This window comes from Phascolarctos cinereus, unplaced genomic scaffold (genome assembly GCF_003287225.1).
Source record: "Phascolarctos cinereus isolate Bilbo 61053 unplaced genomic scaffold, phaCin_HiC Scaffold_4;HRSCAF=312, whole genome shotgun sequence".
Lineage (NCBI taxonomy): Eukaryota > Metazoa > Chordata > Mammalia > Diprotodontia > Phascolarctidae > Phascolarctos > Phascolarctos cinereus.
In genome coordinates this window covers 255,561,418-255,582,578 of record NW_027555847.1, presented here as the reverse complement: position 1 = coordinate 255,582,578, position 21,161 = coordinate 255,561,418, and the positions used below count along the sequence as shown (strand labels likewise).

At 38.8% G+C, this 21,161-nt stretch overlaps 1 protein-coding gene across 5 annotated transcripts in view; it reads left to right on the top strand.

Annotated features, from left to right (window-relative positions):
* Positions 1-21,161, top strand: part of HSD17B3 (hydroxysteroid 17-beta dehydrogenase 3) — a 67,432-nt gene that overhangs the window by 19,626 nt on the left and 26,645 nt on the right. For 3 of the 5 annotated variants that reach the window (XM_078153004.1, XM_078153003.1, XM_078153002.1), the window contains exons 3-7: positions 7,297-7,372; positions 10,391-10,480; positions 13,516-13,623; positions 14,818-14,885; positions 18,264-18,299. In XM_078153004.1, coding sequence (XP_078009130.1) covers positions 7,297-7,372; positions 10,391-10,480; positions 13,516-13,623; positions 14,818-14,885; positions 18,264-18,299 — 378 coding nt within the window. The remainder of the gene's footprint in view (positions 1-7,296; positions 7,373-10,390; positions 10,481-13,515; positions 13,624-14,817; positions 14,886-18,263; positions 18,300-21,161) is intronic. The other 2 variants (XM_078153005.1, XM_020971709.2) reach the window with 2 other exon arrangements.

The following is a 21,161-nucleotide window of genomic DNA, read 5'->3' as shown; positions in this document are numbered from 1 at the left end:
GCTTTGAGATTGAACAGGCTTAGTGTTTTGTTCTGAGGAAAATTTAGGATAGACAGCTGCAGCTGGGAGTCAACTTTGAGACTTTACCCTTGCTATTTGCAATCTCGGCAGCCTGGTTTATTCTAAGATTATCTAGGCAAATTTGCTATTAAATAGTCATCCTTCGCAGCCTCTGAGAGGCTTACTTATGTTCATCTTGTTTTAGATAATAGATATACTCCCCAAAATTGTGAATCCATATCTGTAAATGATTTCATGTTTTAAAAACCGCAGGACAGCAGGTTATTTACAAGAACCTGGAAAATGAATCCTTTGATGGTGTGAAACATCCTTCAATTTGTTAATTTTTTTAGTTAGATTTTCATGTACTGGGTTTTCATAAATTGAGGCACTGCTGTCTCAGCATATGCTGGTCCAATGTTTAAGATGTGAAAATACTCTGGTTTGGGCTGTCGTGTTATAGACTCAAAAGGTTATCCAATTTATTTCCCCTAGGTCTGGGCTATACAGCATCCAGACTAGTCCATAAAAAAATACATCTACTCTTGTCTTATGTAAAGGATGATGCCATGAAGCATATACAATGGCCTCTTTCCATTGATTGTCATGGAGAATGGATTTTTTACCCCGCCTCCCACCATGTCATAGGCTACAAGAGGAAATAAGGAGAAAAAGCTCCATCTCTCTCTGGCTGTCTGTCTTTGTCTCTGTTTGTCTCTCTCCATCTCTCTCTCCCTCTCTTTTGAGTCCTGCCAATTCTCTTCCCCCCAACTTCCTTCCCTTGTATCACAGTCATTTATTTATTCACTCATTCAATAAATATTGATTAAGCACTTACATCTGTGCCAATACCTGGTAGATACTAGATCTTTGCCCTCCAAGAGTTTACAGTCTAGCTAGTTTGGGTTAAAGGACATGTACATAGATGAATGTAATCTAAATTAGAATGACAAGTGTGTAAAAGGAATGCAAAGTGCTGTGGAATCAGTTGAGGGAATCAGTCTGGTGGAGAAGTTATAAAGAAGACTTTCAAGGACCTGGCATTTGATCTGGGTTTTAAAGGATAAGTAGGATGTTAATAGTCAATAAGGAGGGGGTTCCAAGTGAAGGAAGCAGTAAATAAAGGCAAGAAGTATTGGGTAAACTTGGGGAGTGAAGAGTACCTGTGGGAAGCAGTGAAAGGCTTTGAATTGCAGGGTAAGGGATTTGGTTTTTATTCTGTAAGTGATAGGGAACCACTGAAAAGTTTTGAACACTGGAGTAACATGATTAGAATAAGAGTTAAGAAGATAATTTGGTAGTAGTGCAAAGGCTAGATTAGAAAGGAAAAATACTAAAGGGAGGTAGAGTAAGAGTACATTGGAAAGATATTGATTCTGTCATCAGAGGACCTAGGTTCAAATCTTGCCTCTGATATGTACTTTCTGTGTGCTGTGTAATACCAATAGAATGATAATTGCACAATTATCACAAAATGTTAGGAGTCCGTAAGGATGTAGTGGGCCACAGACGGTTCACAAGGCCTCACTGATGAGTGGAAAGCTCCTCTCAGGTGTTGGCCTGTGGGCTTCATTGTATGGTTTGGCTCTCAACCTGAAAGTCCCTAACTTCCTTACTAACAGTGTACTCAGACACTTGTGCACTTCATATGTAGACGACCACAGGTGAGTAGGACTCTGACCCTGATGGCTGTATAAGCCCTCTCAGGTGAGGAGCTTGCTCCTTGGCCTGGATCTGTTCTCTATTCCCCAGAAAGAAGGGCTAGGCAAGCTCAACCATAAACAATGTTGCTAGCTCAAGCACAGCTAGCTCTAGCATGAACATGTATCAAGTATTGCTAGTTCATGTATCAAGTATTGGGACATTCCGGCAACAAGAAGTACAAGGTGTTTTCATGGGAACAGCCTGGGAGAAGGACACAGCCAGGATAATGCTGCAAAGAGATATGCTTGTTGATACTTTGATTGGTATTCATAGGAGAAAACTTCTCAGTGTTGCCTATAGGTAAAGATATGTAAACGTTGTTGCTTTGTCTGCTGTAACATTGGGGTATGTTCCCATGAGTCAAAGATATAAAATACTGTGCCTCTAATAAACGGAGTTGCTTCCGTCCTGCCTCCTGCCTCATCAATGTGCATTCGAGATAGAAGATCAAGCTGGTCTTGAGTCTTCAAAGTGAGCCGATTGAGCCGGTCAGACAACAAAGTACTCCTTGAGAAAGTCAATTTACCTCCCTGGGCCTCAGTTTACACATTTGTAAAATGGGGAGAGTTAAGTGTACTCTGAGGCCTTTTCGAGCTCTAGATCTTTGATTCTATGAAGACCACTAAGGAGCATAATCAGGGGTCATTTAACTAGAGCCTGAGGACCTAACCCATCTTTCTATCTGTTTTGGTGGGGCCCCTAGACACTGCCAGCTAAGAAAAACCATTCTTAGCTCTCCAGTTGATCTTACAAAAACAGGCAGCCCAGCCAGATTTGTCTCTGGGATAAGTAATTTGCCAACTCCTGGAGTTGAAAGGTACAGAGGCTGTGGTGGATGAAAGAGACAGCATAAAGTAAGAGTCAACAGGATTCAGTGACAGATCAGTCTTGCGCTTCTTCAAGGAAGTTTCATCTAATAACTAAATTTAATCATTCCTACTATGCTATATTTTCTCGTCCTGTCCTCAATGGAAAGCATTTGACAATTAATTAATTAATTAATTGATAATTAATTTGATAATCTTCTGGATTTACTGGTTCGTTGCTTTGCAGCTTGTCCTTAGCCCAGTAAGTCCAGTCCTGACCTGGAGTACCTTGAATCCACTCCAGCTTACCCTGGCCCTGTCCTTGGATAACTGGCCTTCCCTCTGAGGTTAGCTCCAATTTACCCTGTATATGTGTTGTACTATACATTCACAGTTGTTTTCATGTTGTGTCCCCATGAGAAGATGAGCTCCTTGAGTTCAGGGACTGCACTTGCTTTTCTTTGTATACCCAGCACTTAGCACAGTATGTGGGGCCTGGTGAGTGCTTGTTGACATAAAGTGTGTGAGGAGACCAATGTCGATTTAATTTGGGAAAGGAGGTCACAGCCGTACTATGAATGACTTGAAATGCCAGACAGAGGAATTTATATCTCATTATCTTTGCACATTTATATTTATATCTTTATTATCTTGGAAGCAGTAGGGAGCCATCTTCTTTAGTCATGGACTGAGTCAGGCCTGTGCTTTAGGAATACCAATTTGGCAACTCTGGGAAGATAAATTGTTGAGGAAATAATATAGTGTTGCAGGTTTAAGTTCTAGGGCAGCTAAGTGGTGAAGGGGATAGAGTGCTGGACTGGAGTCAGGAAGACTAATATTCCTGACTTCAAATCTGGCCTCACACACTTGATAGCTGTGTGACCCTGGACAAGTCACATAATCCTGCCTATCAGGCCACCCTTGCCGTAACCACTGCCTCTTCTTCCACCCTTGTCATATCCAACTAGCACACTGCTTGACTTGTGATCACTTCAAAGACACATATACCAATCTTCTTTCTACTTCTTGTTGCTACTAAAATACGCTTGTGGAAACAAACTTAAGAGGTCTCCCTTGCCACTGTCCACACAAGGGTAAAACGTGGAGAAGAAAACACATGCAGAAGGCAAACCCATGAATCTATATTCCCTTCTCATCTTCAAAAACTACAAGTTTTATGAAGAAAAAGGTTCCAGAAAAGCTAATTGCATTGAGAAGATTGGGAACAGTGTGGGGACAAGAAATCACAGCTGCCAAAGCAGGTAATTAGACTATTTATATAGAGATACATGGCCACCTGCTCCCTGCCTGAAGTTCTGTAGCTATACTTTTAGCACAGCAACTTGTTAAATCAATTGTAGCAGTTTTGTTCCCCAATACATTTGGGTTTTAAAACCAGCCCTATAAAGTCATTTAGTTTCTTCTAGATGATATCATTCTGTGCCTCAATTTCCTTATCTGTAAAATGGAGGGGTTTGGCTTTATGGCCCCTGAGATCTCTTCCAGGTCTGAATCTATCATCTGTATTTCTATAATCAAGGCAGCTGCCAACAGGAGGTCCTTTGGGACTATTTGCATAGGTGTAGCTGTAAAGTATACACAGTTGGTATACATAACCAGAAATACAGAAACATGATTTAGCCTCAAGCTTGTTAAAAAAAACTACATTCATTAACATAAAAGGAAAAGTTACTTAATGAAATATTAATTATTCATTATAAACATAGTTAATGCAAGATATCATGCAGAGCAAGATTTAAAGGAATTCAAACACCTACGGTTTATATGCTGAAATCTTTGACATTAACTCAACTACTATGAATTGTTATTTAATAAAATCTTTGTTTTATTTTTTTACTCCCTTGGAAACTTTTGCTTCTTCTCAATTACCATGCTTTTAAATATTGGCTCTTGCAAAGCCTAGGAACTTTTAATGCGTCTTAGGCATTAAAAGTCCTCATGGCCTTTTATTCAGCTGGCTACATTAATTGAGAATTGCTGCTAGGATGACTTCCTCTCTCAAAAGTTTAACTCTCACTAATTGGTTAGGCTGTCTCCCATAAAAGAGAAATGCCTTAATAATCACATGAGAGGCTCCAAACTACTTTCCCCTATGCTTCCTATTACTTGAGTGTCTTTCTTTCAGTTCTCAAACAGAAGAGAAAGATGATGTCACTTTCTTTCCTTTTCTGTGTATTGTTCAACCCTATGAATAATTTCCTTCCAATCATAAGGTAGTAACCAAATTCCTTCACTTGATCAATTATCTTCTCATCTTTTGAGAGGAAAAAACAATATTCAATTAGTACTGAACCACTCTTTGATAAGCTTTGTAGTTTTAATACCAGCTTTGTCAGGTCAGTCTATTTCTTATGAGCAAGTGCCCCCTCCCACCTCTGATGATTTTGCTCTGCTCTGAACATTTAAAATATATTTTAAAACTACAGATAAGTTTCAAAATAGTGTTCATGAATTTCTTCATTCCAAAAACTAAACTTTAGTAATAGAAATAGAAAAAAGCCCACCCAATTTATGGAAATACTTCACCCTTGTTGTAGATACAGTTCCTTGCCAATCAAAAATGGGGCTATTAAAAGAATGATGGTTGTTTATGTGAATGGGTAAAGTGGGAAAGAGATATATGAGCAATATTAATTTTTTAAAATAAAATATATTCTAAGATTTGTTTCTGATTTGAAGTACAACAAACATTTGCAGTCATCTTTTATTTGCAAGTTGTTTTTTAGACTCATATTTCCAATCCAATCCTACAAATACTTATTTATTACTTTTTGTGTGGTGCAATGGAAAGAGCACTGGGTTTAAAATCAGGAAGACTTATCTTTATGAGTTAAAATGGAGCCTCAGATACCTACTGTGGTATCTGTGGGCTGTGGGCAAGTCACAACCCTGCTCACCTCAGATCCTCATCTGTAAAAGGAGCTGCAAAAGGAAATAGCAAAGCACTCCAGTATCTTTGCCAAGAAAATCCCCGAAAGGGGTTATGAAGAGTTAGACATGGCTGAAAAATGACTAAATGACAACAGCGTGTGCAAGGCACCGTGAATGGCATTCTGAGAGGATGTAACGTGCATATACATGAAAATTTGAGGAGGAGAAAGGGCTAAATCTGGAGAGATCAAGAACAACATTATTTAGGAGATGGTAGTACCTCTCTATGGTTACCCCCACTTAAGTAAACAAAGAAAATCTTCAGGAGAATCCAGTTATAGAATTTTTGTATTTGTCCAGTCAAATGAAATTGTACATAACAGTAACGTGTTTTGGTTGGTAGCTAGGTTTGTGCAGTAGAAAGATGTGGAGTCAGAGAGCTTCAGACTGAATCTTGGTTTGGCCACTGACTACATTTGTGATATTGGACAATTCCTTTACCATCCACGGGGCTCAGTTTTTTTTTTTAATCTATAAAATGAAGAAATTGGACTAGGTAATCTTTAAGGTACCTTCCATCTCTAAAGCTACAACCCTATGAGTATCAGCATTTCAGGATTCTGATTTTGCCATTTTATATTATGTAGTGAGTTAACTCACCTATCCTAGTCTCAAAGTCATATGGGAGGAACAAATGTAACAGTCTGGTTATGAGATCCAGATGACACAGAACTCTTTTTTTTTTTCTTCTCCGGCTCTCTCTCTCTCTCTCTCTCTCTCTCTCTCTCTCTCTCTCTCTCTCTCTCTCTCTCTCTCTCTCTCGTCTTCTTCTTCTTCTTCTTCTCCTTCTTCTTCTCTCTTCTCTTCTTCTTCTTCTTCTTCTTCTTCTTCTTCTTCTTCTTCTTCTTCTTCTTCTTCTTCTTCTTCTTCTTCTTCTTCTCTCCCCCTCTCTCTGTTTCTCATCTCTGCCTCTGCCTGTATTTCTTTCTTTGTCCCTCTCTGCCTCTTTCCCTCTCTGTCTCTTTCTCTCTGTCTCTGTCTCTGCCTCTCTTGCTCTCAGTCTTGGGCCTTGAGCTCTCTTATACCACTCTGAATGCCTTCTTTTCTAGGAAGAGACTACTGGAGTTCAAAACTAGATTAATAATTTAATTATCTCTTTCAGGGCTCCATCACCACAGTTTAAAAGATTTTGAGTTGTTTTGTGGCCATCATTAGGACCCAGCACATTCTGAACTCTCTGGCTGCCTTCCTACTCAATCACCCCCTGCTCCGTAAATGGAGCTTTGCTCAGGGGGCAAATCTCACTCCAGGATCCCTACTAAGTTCCTCAAACATATCCTTTAATTGCTCAGGGATCCCAACTTGAATAACATTCCTGCTCACTCACCAATACACACTAACATATCTCACTCACATTTATACATCTCACTGACTCTTATAGTGGATGATAGACCCACTACTTGCATTTTCTTGAGTTCCCTCTGCTTCCACACATTCACTCATGCTACAACCTCTCATAAACAAACAGGAGCTAGACTCCACATGATGATGATGATGAAGAAGATAATAGCTAACATTTATATAGCACTTTAATTTTGCAAAGTGTTATAAACATATTAACTCATTTTATCACCTATTCCATCAATTACTACTGCCAGGAATATGTCCTATCATTCACCTAGAGCCTCTCATTTGTTTGTGGCTGCTTTGCCCCTGCTTTCTTCCATGTCCAGCTATCTGACTGTCTGACTCCAGGAATGCCCACAGTCTAATAGCAGGCTTAAGCCAAGACTTGATAGTGATTGCTATAACTGTGCTGCCCCAAAACCCTGCACTTATCTGTTAAAACAAGAAGTTGTTCTTATTGATAATCTCATTTTTTAAACCTCTCTAGCTAGCAAAACGTGGACTAAATATTGTGATGATCAGCAGAACCCTTGAAAAACTCCAGGAAGTTGCAAAAGAGATTGGTAAGTGATTCCTAGTAATGAAAAGTACTGTTTTGAGAATTGTAGAACAAGGCTGCTCATCCTTTCTGTGTTCAGCCTGTTACCTACTATGGTAGCCTTGATACATTTTCTGTAGAGCAGGGGTCTCTGAAGTGATGCCCCTGAACTGTGGCATGTCTGTGGGAAGGTGAATCTTATTTGACCCTTTCTCCATCCATGCCTTCCCTTTCTGTCCCCCCAGCTACCTACCCATAGTCTTGGCTGGTAAAGTATCCTGCCTTTATTCTCTGGCTAGACATAAGGAGTGAGTAACAAATATTGATGATGTCAGGATTTGAGCAATCCTTATGTCTCCCCTACATCACTAAAAGATAAATGAACAAGGAATGCTTCTACGATTAAAGCACTAAAACTCTCTGTTGAAATTGTCTGCACCATAGATAACTTCCAGTGGCCAACATGGTGGAGTAAGCAGGAAATGCCCATAGCCCTCCCATATTCACTTCCAAAAAACCATAAATAGCACCCCAAAACAAACAAAACAATAGAACCATCAAAAAGGTGGAGTGAAACAATCTTTAGGTCAAGAAACTTGGAAGATCAGTAAGAAAGATCAGGTAAAATGGGAACATAGTTCAGGGTAGGAAGCATGCTAGCAAGCCAGCATGAAGCCCCACCTCAGCAAACTAGCAGGAGATCCTGAGCAGTCAAACAATACCAGGATCCCTCATATGCCTCAGTATAGTCAGGTGAATGGGTAGACTCCAACTCTGAAAACCTCCAAGTGTTTCAGCATAGCCCTGGACAAGCAGACAGCCTCCAGCAGCCAGAACTGCTGCTCTTTCAAAATAGCCCTGGGCAAATAGGTAGAGCCAACCCTACCCATGCCTAAGCAAACAGGCAGCCCCAGCCCCAGCCCCCAGCCCCACTGCCAACGTGTTTCAGCATAGCCCTGGCAAATAAGCAGCTGTTAGCAACCCCACATGCTTCAGCAAAGCCCTGGGCAAACAGGTAGCCACCAGCAGTCAGACGACTGTATGCTCCAGTGTAGTCCTGGGGAAATGCAGAAACACCCTACCAGCCTCAGTACACACCAGATACCAGCACTAGGATCCCAACCCAGCCCGAAGGAAGCTGCCAGACCCCTACAGCCTCCAGCAGCACCAGCCATCCCCCTACCCTACCACCTCAGTACAGTACCAGACACAAGGGCCCTTGTGGGCCTCAGGGCAACACCAGGTAAATAGCCAGGGTATGTAGCCCCTGGCCTAAGAAGCCTGAGACAGTGTCCCTTCCACCCCAGAAGCAGAGCTCAAATTTAAAAGAAAGGAAAAAGGCCAAAAAAGATGAGTAAAAACCAACAAAAAAAGAATCTGACCACAGAAAGATATTATGGTGACAGAGAAGAGCAAGACACAAACTCAGAAGAGGATGGCAATGTCAAAACACCTATGGGCAGAAACCCAAAGAAAAATAGGAAGGGGTCTCAAGCCCAGAAAGAAGTCATGGAAGAGCTCAAAAAGGAGCTTAAAAATCATATGAGAAAGGTAGAAGAAAAATCAGGAAAAGAAATGTGATGCAAGAGAATGATGAAAAGAGTCAACAGCTTAGAAAAAGAAAACAGTTACTTGTAAAGTAGAATTGGCCAAATGGAAAAGGAGATACAAAAATTCACTGAAGAAAACAACTCCTTAAAAAGTACAATTGCCCAAATGGAAATGGAAGTACAAAAGCTAACTGAGGAAAACAACTCCTTAAAAATTAGAATTTGGCAAGTGGAAGCTAATGACTTTATGAGACATCAAGAATCAATCAAAAAATTCAAAAGAATGAAAAAAATAGAAGAAAATGTAAAATACCTCATTGGAAAAAACAATTGATCTGGAAAACAAATCCAGGAGAGACAATGTCAGAATCATTGAACTACTTGAAAGCCATAATCAAAAGGAGGACCTGGACAGCATCTTTCAAGAAATTATAAAGGAAAACTGCCATGATATCCTAGAACCAGAAGGCAGAATAGGCATTGAAAGAATCTACTGATCACCTTAAGAAAGAGATCCCAAAATAAAAACCTGAAGGAACATTATAGCCAAATTTCAGAACCATTGGGTCAAGGAAAAAAATACCGTAAATGGCCAGAAGGAAACAATTCAAATATCAGGAAGTCACCATCAAGATTACACAGGACTTAGCAACTGCAACATTAAAGGATCAGAGATCACAGAACATGATGTCCAGAAGGCAAAGGAGCTAGGACTACAGCCAAGAATCACTTACCCAGATAAATTAAGCATAATACATCAAGGGAAAAAGTGGTCATTCAATGAAACAGAAGAATTTCAAGCTTTCATAAGGAGATAAGAATTGAACAAAATATTTGACTTCCAGTATCAAGACCCTAGAGAAGCATAAATAGATAAAAAGGGAGAAGAAAACAGAAGGGATTCAATAGAACTGAATTATTTACATCCCTACCTGGTAAGATGATACCTGGAATTCTTAAAAATTATACCACTAATAGTATAGCTAAAAGGCATACACGTAGACAGAGAGTGTAAGTATAAGGGGAATTTGAAGGAATAACGTAAAAAATAAGGGATGAGAAAGAGGAGTAAAATGGGTGCAGAAGGAAGGGAGAGGTAGAATGGGGTAAATTATTTTGCATGAAGAGACTTAAAAAACCTATTAGAGCGGAGGGATAAATGGGAGGGTGGGAGATATGCATCACTTGAATCTTGCTTTCATCAGTATTGGCTCAAAGAGGGTATAATATACACAATAAGTTGAATATTGAAATCTGTCTTACCTGACAGGAAAGTAGGAGGGGAAGAGATTAAGTAAAGTGGGGGGAGGGGGGAGAGATGGACAGAAAAGAGGGCAGACTGGAGGAGACAATAGACAAAAGCAAAACACTGGTGAGGAGGGAAAGAGTGAAAGGAGAGAGAGGACAAGCAGGAGAAAAATAGGATGGAGGGAAATATACAGTTAATAATCATAACTGTCAATGTGAATGGCATGAACTTTCCCATAAAACAGAAGCAGATAGAGTGGATCAAAAACCAGAATCCTACAACATATTGTTTACAAGAAACACACTTGAAGCGGAGAGACAAACACAGAGTAAAGGTAAGGGGCTAGAAGAGAATCTATTATGCTTCAGCTGATGCAAAAACAGCAGGGATAGCAATCTTGATCTCAGACAAACAGAAAGCAAAAATAGACAAAATCAAAAGAGGTAAGGAAGGAAACTACATCTTGCTGAAAGGTACCACAGACAATGAAGTAATATCATTACTAAACATACATCAACCAAGTGGTATAGCATCTAAATTCTTTTTTTTTCTTTTTGTTAGGCAATGGGGTTAAGTGACTTGCCCAGGGTCACACAGCTAGTAAGTATTATGTGTCTTAGCCTGGATTTGAACTCAGGTCCTCCTGACTCCAGGGCCAGTGCTCTATCCACTGCACCACCTAGTTGCCCTAGTATCTAAATTCTTAAAGAAGTTAAATGAGTTACAGGTTCATGAGCAAACAAGAGATAGAGAGCATTATGAATTGTTAAATAGATAATTTTGATTATATTAAATTAAAAAGCTTTTGCACAAACAAAACCAATGCAACCAAGATTAGAAGGAAAGCAGAAAGCTGGGAAACATTCTTTATAGCAAGTGTCATGGACAAAGGCCTCATTTCTCAAATACATAGAGAACTGAATCCAGTTTATAAGAAAATAAGCTATTCCCCAATTGATAAGTGGTCAAAGGATATGAATAGGCAGTTTTCAGATGAAGAAATAAAAGCTATGTATAGGCATATGAATAAGTGCTTTAAATCATGTTTGATTAGAGAAATGCACATCGAAACAATTCTGAGGTACCACCTCATGCCTATCAGATTGGCTAATATGACAAAAAAGGAAAATGATAAATGTTACAGAACATATGGGAAATTGGGATAGTAATGCACTGTTGGTGGAGTTGTGAACTGATCCAACCATTCTGGAGAGCAATTTGGAACTATGCCCAAAGGGAAACCAAACTGTGCATACCCTTTGATCTAGCAATATCATTACTAGGTCTGTATCCCAAAGAGATCATAAAAAGGGAAAAGGACCTACATGTGCAAATGTATTTACAGAAGTCCTTTTCATGGTGGCACAATATTGGAAATTGAGGGAATGCCCATCAATTGGGGAATGGTTGAACAAGCTGTGGTATATAAATGTAATGGAATACTATTGTGCAATGAGATATGATAAACAGGCAGATTTCAGAAAAAAAGCTGGAAAGTCTCATACAAACCGATGCAAAGTGAAATGAGCAGAATGAGGAAAGCATTGTACACAATATCAGCAACATTGTGTGATGATCAACTATGAATAATTCAGCTCTTCTCAGCAACACGATAATCTAACACAAGTACAAAGGACTCATGAAGGAAAATTCTATCCATATCCAGATAAAGAACTGATGGACTCTGAATGCAAATCAAAGCATATTTTTCCCTTACTTTATTCTTTTTCATGTTTTTTTTTCCTTTTGATCTGTTTCTTCCTTCAGAATTGTGACTAATATGAAAATATGTTTTACATGATAGTACATGTATAACCTATATCAAACTGCCTACCGTTTTTGGAAGAGGGGAAGAAGGGAGGAAGAAAGAAAAATTTGGAACTCAAAATCTTATAAAAATGAATGCTAAAAATTATCTTGACCTGTAATTGGGGGAAAAATAAAATACTATTAAAAATATAATCACAAAGAAAGAGAGAAATTGTCTGCACCAACCTCAGACAGAGAGATTGATCTTTAATACCCATTTTTTTTAATGCAGGAATATTGCATGTATTCCTGTGCAATCATGAAAATTGTGTACAAACCCATGTTACCCTCCAAGATTTTAGGTAATCTATTTGAGATTCAAGAAATAGTGGTTTCAAAATTCTTCCCCAGCAGAGCTGGGAATTAAAAACCCTAGGCAAGATTAGAAAACTGTATGAAACTATCTATTCCCTGAATCTTCTCTCTTTCAATCAAGTGAAAATATGAACTCCAAGGAGGGTAATATACTTACATTGAGGCATAGCAGTAACAGCACCCCAAAATTGAAACTACTTATATGTGGTTTTAATTACAAATGTGCTAGCAACTGACCATCCTGCAACATTGGTTGCAGTCATTCATTGGATCATCAAGTTAAAATGCTTTGCAGTCTGATGTTCAAAGGGGAATATGCTTAGATTATATAGTCCATCTGATCAGTTTAAATTGTCTTCAGTTGACTGAAGCACCCTTCATACAGTGTAATAAAAACTGCTACAAAATCCAAAAGGTGAGATAACATGCCCAAAAGTCAAGTATTAGCTCTTGAAGATCAAGAATTACAGCTTTCTCCACAAGAAACAGTGACATTTGAGCCTGATACCTGATGATATTCTTTTCCTGTTAAAGAATTCTGAAGTATAGAGTGCTTAGTGTATTCATCTGGCAGATGCTAGGTGCATAATAAATGTTTATTGATTGGCGACTTCAATGATTCTGGAAGAGTGAGGCTGACAACTTCGCACAATTCTGCCTCATTTATATCCAATTCACTTGCAAGTCAAGACATTACTTCCGATGTCATTGGTCCCCATTGAAAACAAAGGACAAACAACAACATTGACTGATTGACTATCATATTGCTTATCATATTACAAAATATTTATAATATTTTTGACATTAACAATGTGTGTATATGTATATATGTGTGTGTGTATAAATGTATATACACATGCATGTATATAATCACATCCCCATGTACTATGCAGCATAGGCAGCTGCAACTTTGGCTCTGCCCACAAGACAACAGAATGTGAATTGAAGGATGTGTATAAGAATCAGGTAAGTGGTACCACAGTAACTGATCAAACGAACTATAGCATGTCCTCCATGACAGATCTTGAGCAAGTCTTGTTATTTGCAGTTATTTATTTTATGTCCTAATGGAATTTATGTTTTATGCCTTAATAAAGAGAAAGTTCCATTACAGATTCCAGTAGCAGAGTTCTACTTCTAAGTGTCTTCTTTGGGAATTATTTGAAAAAAAAAATGGAGGTCCCATATTACCAAGGGAGAAAATAAGGGTCTTCTTTTGTATGCTTTTTCTTTTCACCTTTGCAGAGCAGGCAACAGGTAGTCATGTAAAGATCATACAAGCAGACTTTACCAAAGACGACATATATGAGAACATCAAAGAGAACCTTCAAGGATTAGAAATTGGAATTTTAGGTAAGTTAATTAGGAATGCAAAATTTGCCTTGATGACAGTGGAAGTTTGCCTTAACAATTATCTGACTAATGTTTACAGCTTCATTTACTAAATGATGTCAGTTTAAAACAAATGCATAGCTATATTTTAAATTATACTCAATTTTTAATTGTTCACACAAATGAAAGGAAACAGTAACTTCAACCATCTGAATAATAGTTTATATTTGTATAAGTGCTTTGTTTCACAATGCATTTTACGTGCATTATTTTGTTTGATCTTTACAATAGCCCTGTGAGAGGGTAATGTACATTTTACAGTTAAGGAAACAGATTCCTAGTGGTTAACCAAGGCTAGGAAATGGCAGCATTGAAACTCAAACCCTGGTATTCGGCATTTTTCTCCACAGCTTGTGCCAAATATAATTATTTTGGGAATACACACTATGTTTCTTCTCCTTTCCCACCTTCCTTCATAAGATTTACCATCCTAATCATATTCTGTTTAAGTTAACCTTCAAATGAATTTTCATTCGGTTATCACATTTCAATTATCAGAGGAGGCTGTTGTTCAATAATTCGGGTTGGCAAACAGAAGCTAGTTTGGGCATAAAAAAGTTGCTGAGAATCTTCTGTAAAGTAGATAATTACATGTGGGTAATTACATATGGGTAATTGAGGGTTTACTATTTCTTAAAAATGTTATACTATATCATTATTTTTTAAAACGTATGGGAGGGGCAGAATAAGATGTTAACATTTAGCCTGATCCATATACTTTGGACTTGGAATCCTACCTCATACCTTTACTCTTTGTGATCATGGGCATGGCACTTAAACTCTGAGTTTCAGTTTCCTCACCTATAAAACGAGCATAATAATACCTATACTACCACACAACAGGGTTGTAAGGAAAGTGTTTTGCAAAACTTAAAGTTCTATAAATGTTGCATTTTTAAATAACAAAATTTTAGATATTTTAGATAACAAAAAATATTATTTTACCACCCAGTGATATAAATCTAAATTGTGGTTGGGAAGAAAATCCCTCTTTTCTTTGGTCCTTAATAGTCAAGTATATGTAGATTTTGATTGATCAAATATACTTTTGGGGGCCTAAAAGTCCTAATTTTGAGGAAAATCGGATTATTGTGGATCTGTTTTCTATATCACAGGTACCTTTTGACATGTTTTAAATTCTTCTATTTTTTTCAGTCAACAACGTTGGAATGTTCCATAATTATTTTCCATGCCATTTCCTTAACGAACCAGATGAAGTACAGGTTAGTAGGTTTGCTTTCTTATGTATATATTGTTCATCTTACCTAGCAACAACTGAACCCTGGGGTCTACCTGCTAGATAATCACAGGGGTCAACAACCTAAGGCCTGAGGGGTGAGGGAGTTGGGCCATGTCTGGGTTGGCCATAGCCCAAACTGTAAGCTAAGTGTCTTTGATGACCTCTCCCTATTTTTGCTGCTCCCTCTTTACTACTCCATCCCACACCCAGGTTATCCAGGAGTCTGGGATTCTATACTGTGGCACTACAGCCCAGGAGTCCAGGATTTCCCCCTGGAGTCCAGGATTCCATACTGTGGTACTCTAGCAATGCCTTTCCTTCCAATATAGTACAGTCTTTGGACTCACTCTGCTAAACTCCACTAGCAGGTTGGGTCTCCAGAGTGAGGCTATTACGTGCCTTCCTGTAGGTCTAGTGACTCAGAACAGTTGAGGGTGATTTTCTAGTAGCTCACAAGCCCCCACTACTGTGTCCCTTTCCCACATTGATTATCAGCTGATATCAGTCAGTCAGACTTAATTAGCTTTTAGTCAGTAAGTCAATACACATTTATTAAGCACCTACAGTGTGCCAGGTACTGTGTCTGGGGATACAAAGAAAGGCAAAAGACCAGTCCCAGCCCTTGAGATCAAGATCTAATGGAAAAGACAACAAGCAAACAACTATATACAACATGCTCTATACAGGATAAATAGCAAATAATCAACAGGGGGAAGGTACTAGGATTGAGAGGGATTGTGAAAGGTAGGATTTTAGCTGCTACTTAAAACAGGATTTACCAGCAAGATCAGTTAATTCCCTTCCCCCTCCCCCCAAAAAAAAACCCCCCCACACAAACCTGGGGGAATAGATACATAGTGCATATAGAATGCAATGGAATGTGGGCTTAAGCATAGAGCATACTTAGCAAAGGAGATAACACACAACTCCTTGTTGCTGGAAGTCCTTTTCTCCTTTTGTGAAGTTCTTCATGTTGGGATTCTTATAGCATCTTGAAGCTGATTCTTCAGCATATCTAGCTTATCCTTAGCTCCCAATGCAGACACTGTGGCCAGTCGTTGCTGTTCCAGGGACACTCCTAGGGTGTGGATGAGAAATCACAATCCCTTTGAGCTACCAAAGTTCATAAGGCTATTCTCTGGTCAAGGTGGTGTTATCTGGCCCCTCTATCTCCCAAGCAATTCTCTTTCAAGGGCTTGGCTGAAATTGCTTTCTCCTGGCTTGTCACTAGAATCCTAACTTGTTTGTTAGTTTATATAAAACCTACAGGGTACAAGTGATTTGATTTGATGGATTGGTGCTATGCAAAACTTAGTTATGTAAATATTGTAGTTATTTTATTACTTGGTGATATAATTCTAAATTGTACTTGGGAAGAAAATCCTCCTTTTCACTGGTCCTTAATAATAAAATATATGTAGATTTTGATTGATCAAATACGCTTTGTGAGGTTAAAAGTCCTAACCTTGAGGAAAATCAGATTGAAGAAAACCAATCATTGGTTTGATTGATTAATTGAATCAACCCCCAACTTTACACCAGTATGGGAACCTATATTATTAGCCCTCCCCTCCCCTCCCCTCTCTTCCCCTCCCCTCTCTTCTCCTCTCTTCTCCTCTCCTCTCCACAAATAAAAAACTTCCCAGGCAAGGCTCAACTATCAACTATCTGAAGTGAGAATCTGGTAATCTGATAAATGAATCCATAGCAATGGATACTAATATATAAAAGAAAGCAGGCTAACTCCTTGGCTTCCTCTCTTTTCCCAGATAAGACATGGATTTATAATGTAGAATGGCATCCTGGAGAATTTCACAATCATGTCACTAATATAATACAATCATATCCTGCCACAGTATCCATTTCCTATTTAGAATATTTCCCCCCCTATGGAACTCACTGCCTGATAATATTGTTTAATGTACTCTTATAGAAATAATTTTAAATTGTAGATAAGGAAGTCTATACAGACATTTTAACAGTAACCTTCTAAGGATCCTATCCAAGCTTTTCTTGTGTAAGGAAGGATAAAACCTTTGTTGCCTAACCCAGGCTAAAAGTTCCTTTTCCTTCACTGGATGAGCAAAGTGACATCATGGAAAGAGTGCTTAGCTTGGAGCCTAAGTGCCATATTCCAATGCCATGCTATACCATTTGTCTAGGGTTGTGGACTGAGCTCAATTGCTGAGGGTCAGATATGTAGCTCTAGGGCTGAGTCTAAGACACACATCACCATTTCTCAAATATTCTCCAATTTAATTCAACAAAGATGGATTCAACACCTATTATATATAATACTGTTCTAGTTTCTGGAGATACGAAGACAGAAATCAAACAATCTAGAAGTTACATTCTTCTGGTGGTTTACAAGATGTACACCAGTAAGAACAGGCCAAGGAAAGCCAAGCCTGGAGAGAGTATTAACAAGTGGGGAGAGAGGCAATCAGGAAAGACATTGTGGAAGATATGGCACCTAAACTGAGTCTTGAAGGAGGGCAAAGATTTTTGAGAGATGGAGATGAAGAAGGATTACATTCCAGATATGGTGAAGATCTCACAGAGGTGAGAGAAAGAAGGAATATTGAGTTTTGGGAATGGCTATTAGTCCAGTTTGACTGGTTTATTGAATTTGAGAAAGGGATCACACTTTAGGGAAGGGGCCTCATTTTACAGATGAAAAAATGGAGGCTCTGAGAGGTTGTGATTTTCCTAGTATCACACAAGAGCAGTATCGAGATTTGGAACCAAACCTTTTATCTCAAAATTCAGTATTCTTTCCACTGTACCATGCTGCCTTCTTGCTCCTCTCTTTTGCAGGCTAAAGAATCTTTGTTTTAAATCGACCTTTTTCTTTCTAGTGTACTAGAAGCCTTTAAAAGTAATAACGATAATAACAATAGCTTGCATTTATGCAACAATTTAAGATTTGCAAAGTTCTTTATTAGCATTATTTCATTTGACCCTCACAATAGTCTTAGGAGATAGGTGCTATTATTATCATTTTCATTTCACAGACAAGGAAACTGAGGTACAGTGAATTCAAGTGACTCACTCAAAGTCACATAACTAGGTCTTCTTGACTCGAGGTCTGATGCTATATCCACTATGCTGCCTTTTTGAGTTGATTTTCCATTTAATGTTTACCACAAGAGATAGCTCAGTGCTAACGCAAGAATGGGAAACTTGACAGAGGGAAAGCAAGCACAGGAAAAGAAGGTGGAAATGCCTATTTTGCAATGGGTCTCAGGAGCAGCTCAGATCCTACCTGATTTTTTTTCCCCACAATCCTCTTCCTCAGTATAAGCCATGCTGTCAGTCATTTTCTTAAATGAGTGTGAGAATTAATTGTTGTTTATTACAGAACCTGATCCACTGTAATATCTCTTCTGTAGTCAAGGTAGGTGCCAGATACATTCATTCATCATTAGAGTAAGTATTTATTATACATCTAATGTATGAAATGCACTGAACTCGGTCCTGGGGTCAGGGGTGGGTGGGGAAGAATAAGCTAAGACTCAGTCAGGGAGATTACTATCTAGTAGAGAGAGAGATAAGAGATAGCCATACTTCTAGAAGCCACTATTTCCTTGGTATGGGTACTCCCTACAGCTATTCATATTGAAACCTCTGTATCTTAGTAGATGGTTATTGGGAGCTACAGTGGGAGAAAATTTATCACCAGTGAAGAGCTTCCTGTCCAGACACCACTAGATTCTAGATATGTGAGGCCGCGGGTTGCATTTTTGTCTTCTGTGAACTTCTGAGGGTATAGACTGCATTTTTATCTCTACTATAGCTATTCTCTCTATGGAATCTAGCTTGGTTGGCCTTCTCATTCCCTTTCAGTTTAGAGTCTTCATCACATCCACCTCAAAATGTTGTTTTGCCACTTCTTTGATCTTCTTGCTTCATATATCTCTCTGTCTTCATCTTGATATCCATCTCTGTCTATGTATATATCTCCATCTCCATCTATATCAATTAATAAACATTTATCAGGCACCTACTATGTGCCAGGAACTGTGCTAAGTGCTGAAGATACAAAAAGAGACAAAATATTGTCTCTGCCCTCAAGGAGTTTACAATCTTACAGGGGAGAAAACATGCAAACAAATATATACAAAGCAAGCTATATGTAGGATAAATAGGAAATAACTAAGAGAGGGAAGGCACTGGAATTAAAAGGGTTGGGGAAAGCTTCCTGTAGAAGGTAGAACTTTAGTTGGGCCTTAAAGAAAGTCATGGAGGTCAGTAGTTTGGAAGGGAGGAGGGAGAGAGTGCTCCAGGTATGGGAGACAGCCAGAGAAAATTCCCAAGCACAGAAATGGAGTGTCTTGTATCAAGCGTGGGGAACCTGTGGCCTTGAGGCCACATGTGGCCGTCTAGGTCATTAAGTGCAGCCCTTTGACTGAGTCCAAACTTCACAGAACAAATCCCCTTGATAAAATGATTTGTTCTGTAAAACTTGAACTAGGTCAAAAGGCCACACCCCAGGACTTAAAAGGCTCCACGTGGCTTCAAGGCCACAGGTTCTCCACCCCTGGCTCTTGTTCATAGAATACCCAGGAGGCCATGTATACATATATGTATATCATCTATACTGTGGTGTTTCAAAAGTTTGAGAGACATGATTTCTGGGTAATTAGTCATTTTATTAATAATGCTAGCATTTTAATAAAAAACTCAGTGGAACTTTCAAATATCAAAGACCCTCATGGCAGCAGGCTCATGGCTTATATGCCCCTGGAAGAGGGATGTTCCTGAGTGTGGTAATCAACTCTGATTGGTTATCAATTTATAAGAAGTGGGCATTACAAAGAGAAGTGAGCTCACTCCAATGAGAGGCTGAGAGTGACATCAGGTCACTCTTGGACAGACAGACTATCCCTTTACCCAGACCACCTCCAGCCTTGGGCAATCTGGACAAAAGGATCTCTCTTCACCCAAGCTTGATTGAGTGGAATTTCACCTTAGATTATAGATTTTTTTGTAAGGTTGGGTGGGGTTTAATCAAGATTGAAGAGAGTTAATTCAATGTCCTTCAAGAGACTGAATTTTGAAAAGAGGACTATAGAAAAAGGGGGAACTCTGGATCTCCCCAAATCATTGCTTATTGATAATCATTTCTCTCAATATCTATATCTTATGTAGCATATTTATATACATAGATTGGATATAGACAGATACACAGGTACATACATATTTTAAAAACATCTTTTAATTGTTGTAGTTGTTTTAACTTTTATAGCAAGCCCTGGCTTGTTCTAATAATAACAATAACAATAATGTTGTTCAGTTGTTTCAGTCTTGTCTGACTCTTTGTGACCCCTTTGGGGTTTTCTTGGCAAAATGCTGGAGTGGTTTGTTTTTTGCTTTTCTGGCTCATTTTGCAGATGAAGAAAGTGAGGCAAACAGGGTTGAGTGCCTTGCCCAGGGTCACACAGCTAGTAAGTATCTGAGGATAGACTTGAACTCATGTCTTCTTGACTTCAGGCCAGGCACTATCTAGTGCATCACCTCACTGCCCCAATAACAACAATAGCTAGTATTTATATACTGCTTTGAGGTTTGCAAAACACTTCACATATACTATCTCATTTGATGCTTACAAAAGCTTTTTGATATAAATTCTATTGTTACTCTCATTTTACATATGAAGAAACTGAGGCTAAGAGGTCCTGTGTTTTGACCAGGGTCACATAGGTAATAAGCATCTCAGGCAGAATTTGAACTCAGTTCTTTCTGACTCCAAATCCACTCTTTCCACTGTACCTCCCAGCTCCTGAGCTGCTAAGCCTCTTGACACAATTCTTATATACTATGTTTCTCCTTTGTTCAAGCTCATTTACTTTTCTTTGCTTCTATCTTCTGTAGCTACTTCTATGACTTCAGCCAGTGAATTTCCTGAGTGTCTGTGTTAGGATTTTTTAGGCAGTTCCCCTGTCTCTTCCTCCTTAGAATCATTTCTGCTCATTCATCTTGGACCAGTTTCCCTTTCAGATATTAGGATGTTGGCTCTTGTCTTCCTTTCTCAAAACCCTTGGGAATATAATTACTGTGTACTTGGTGCTGCAATAATTAAAAGAAAAAAGACTATTTTGGGGTAGTAAATGGAAGGGTAGCTAAGAAAAGAGGATAGAATGGCCTTTTAGCCTGTGAATGTCTGGTTAAAAAAAAGCAACTATTGACTAAAAACTGGGAGCTTTGAGACGGTACCCAAAATAAGGTCATAGTATCATAAGATTTAGAATGAAGAAGG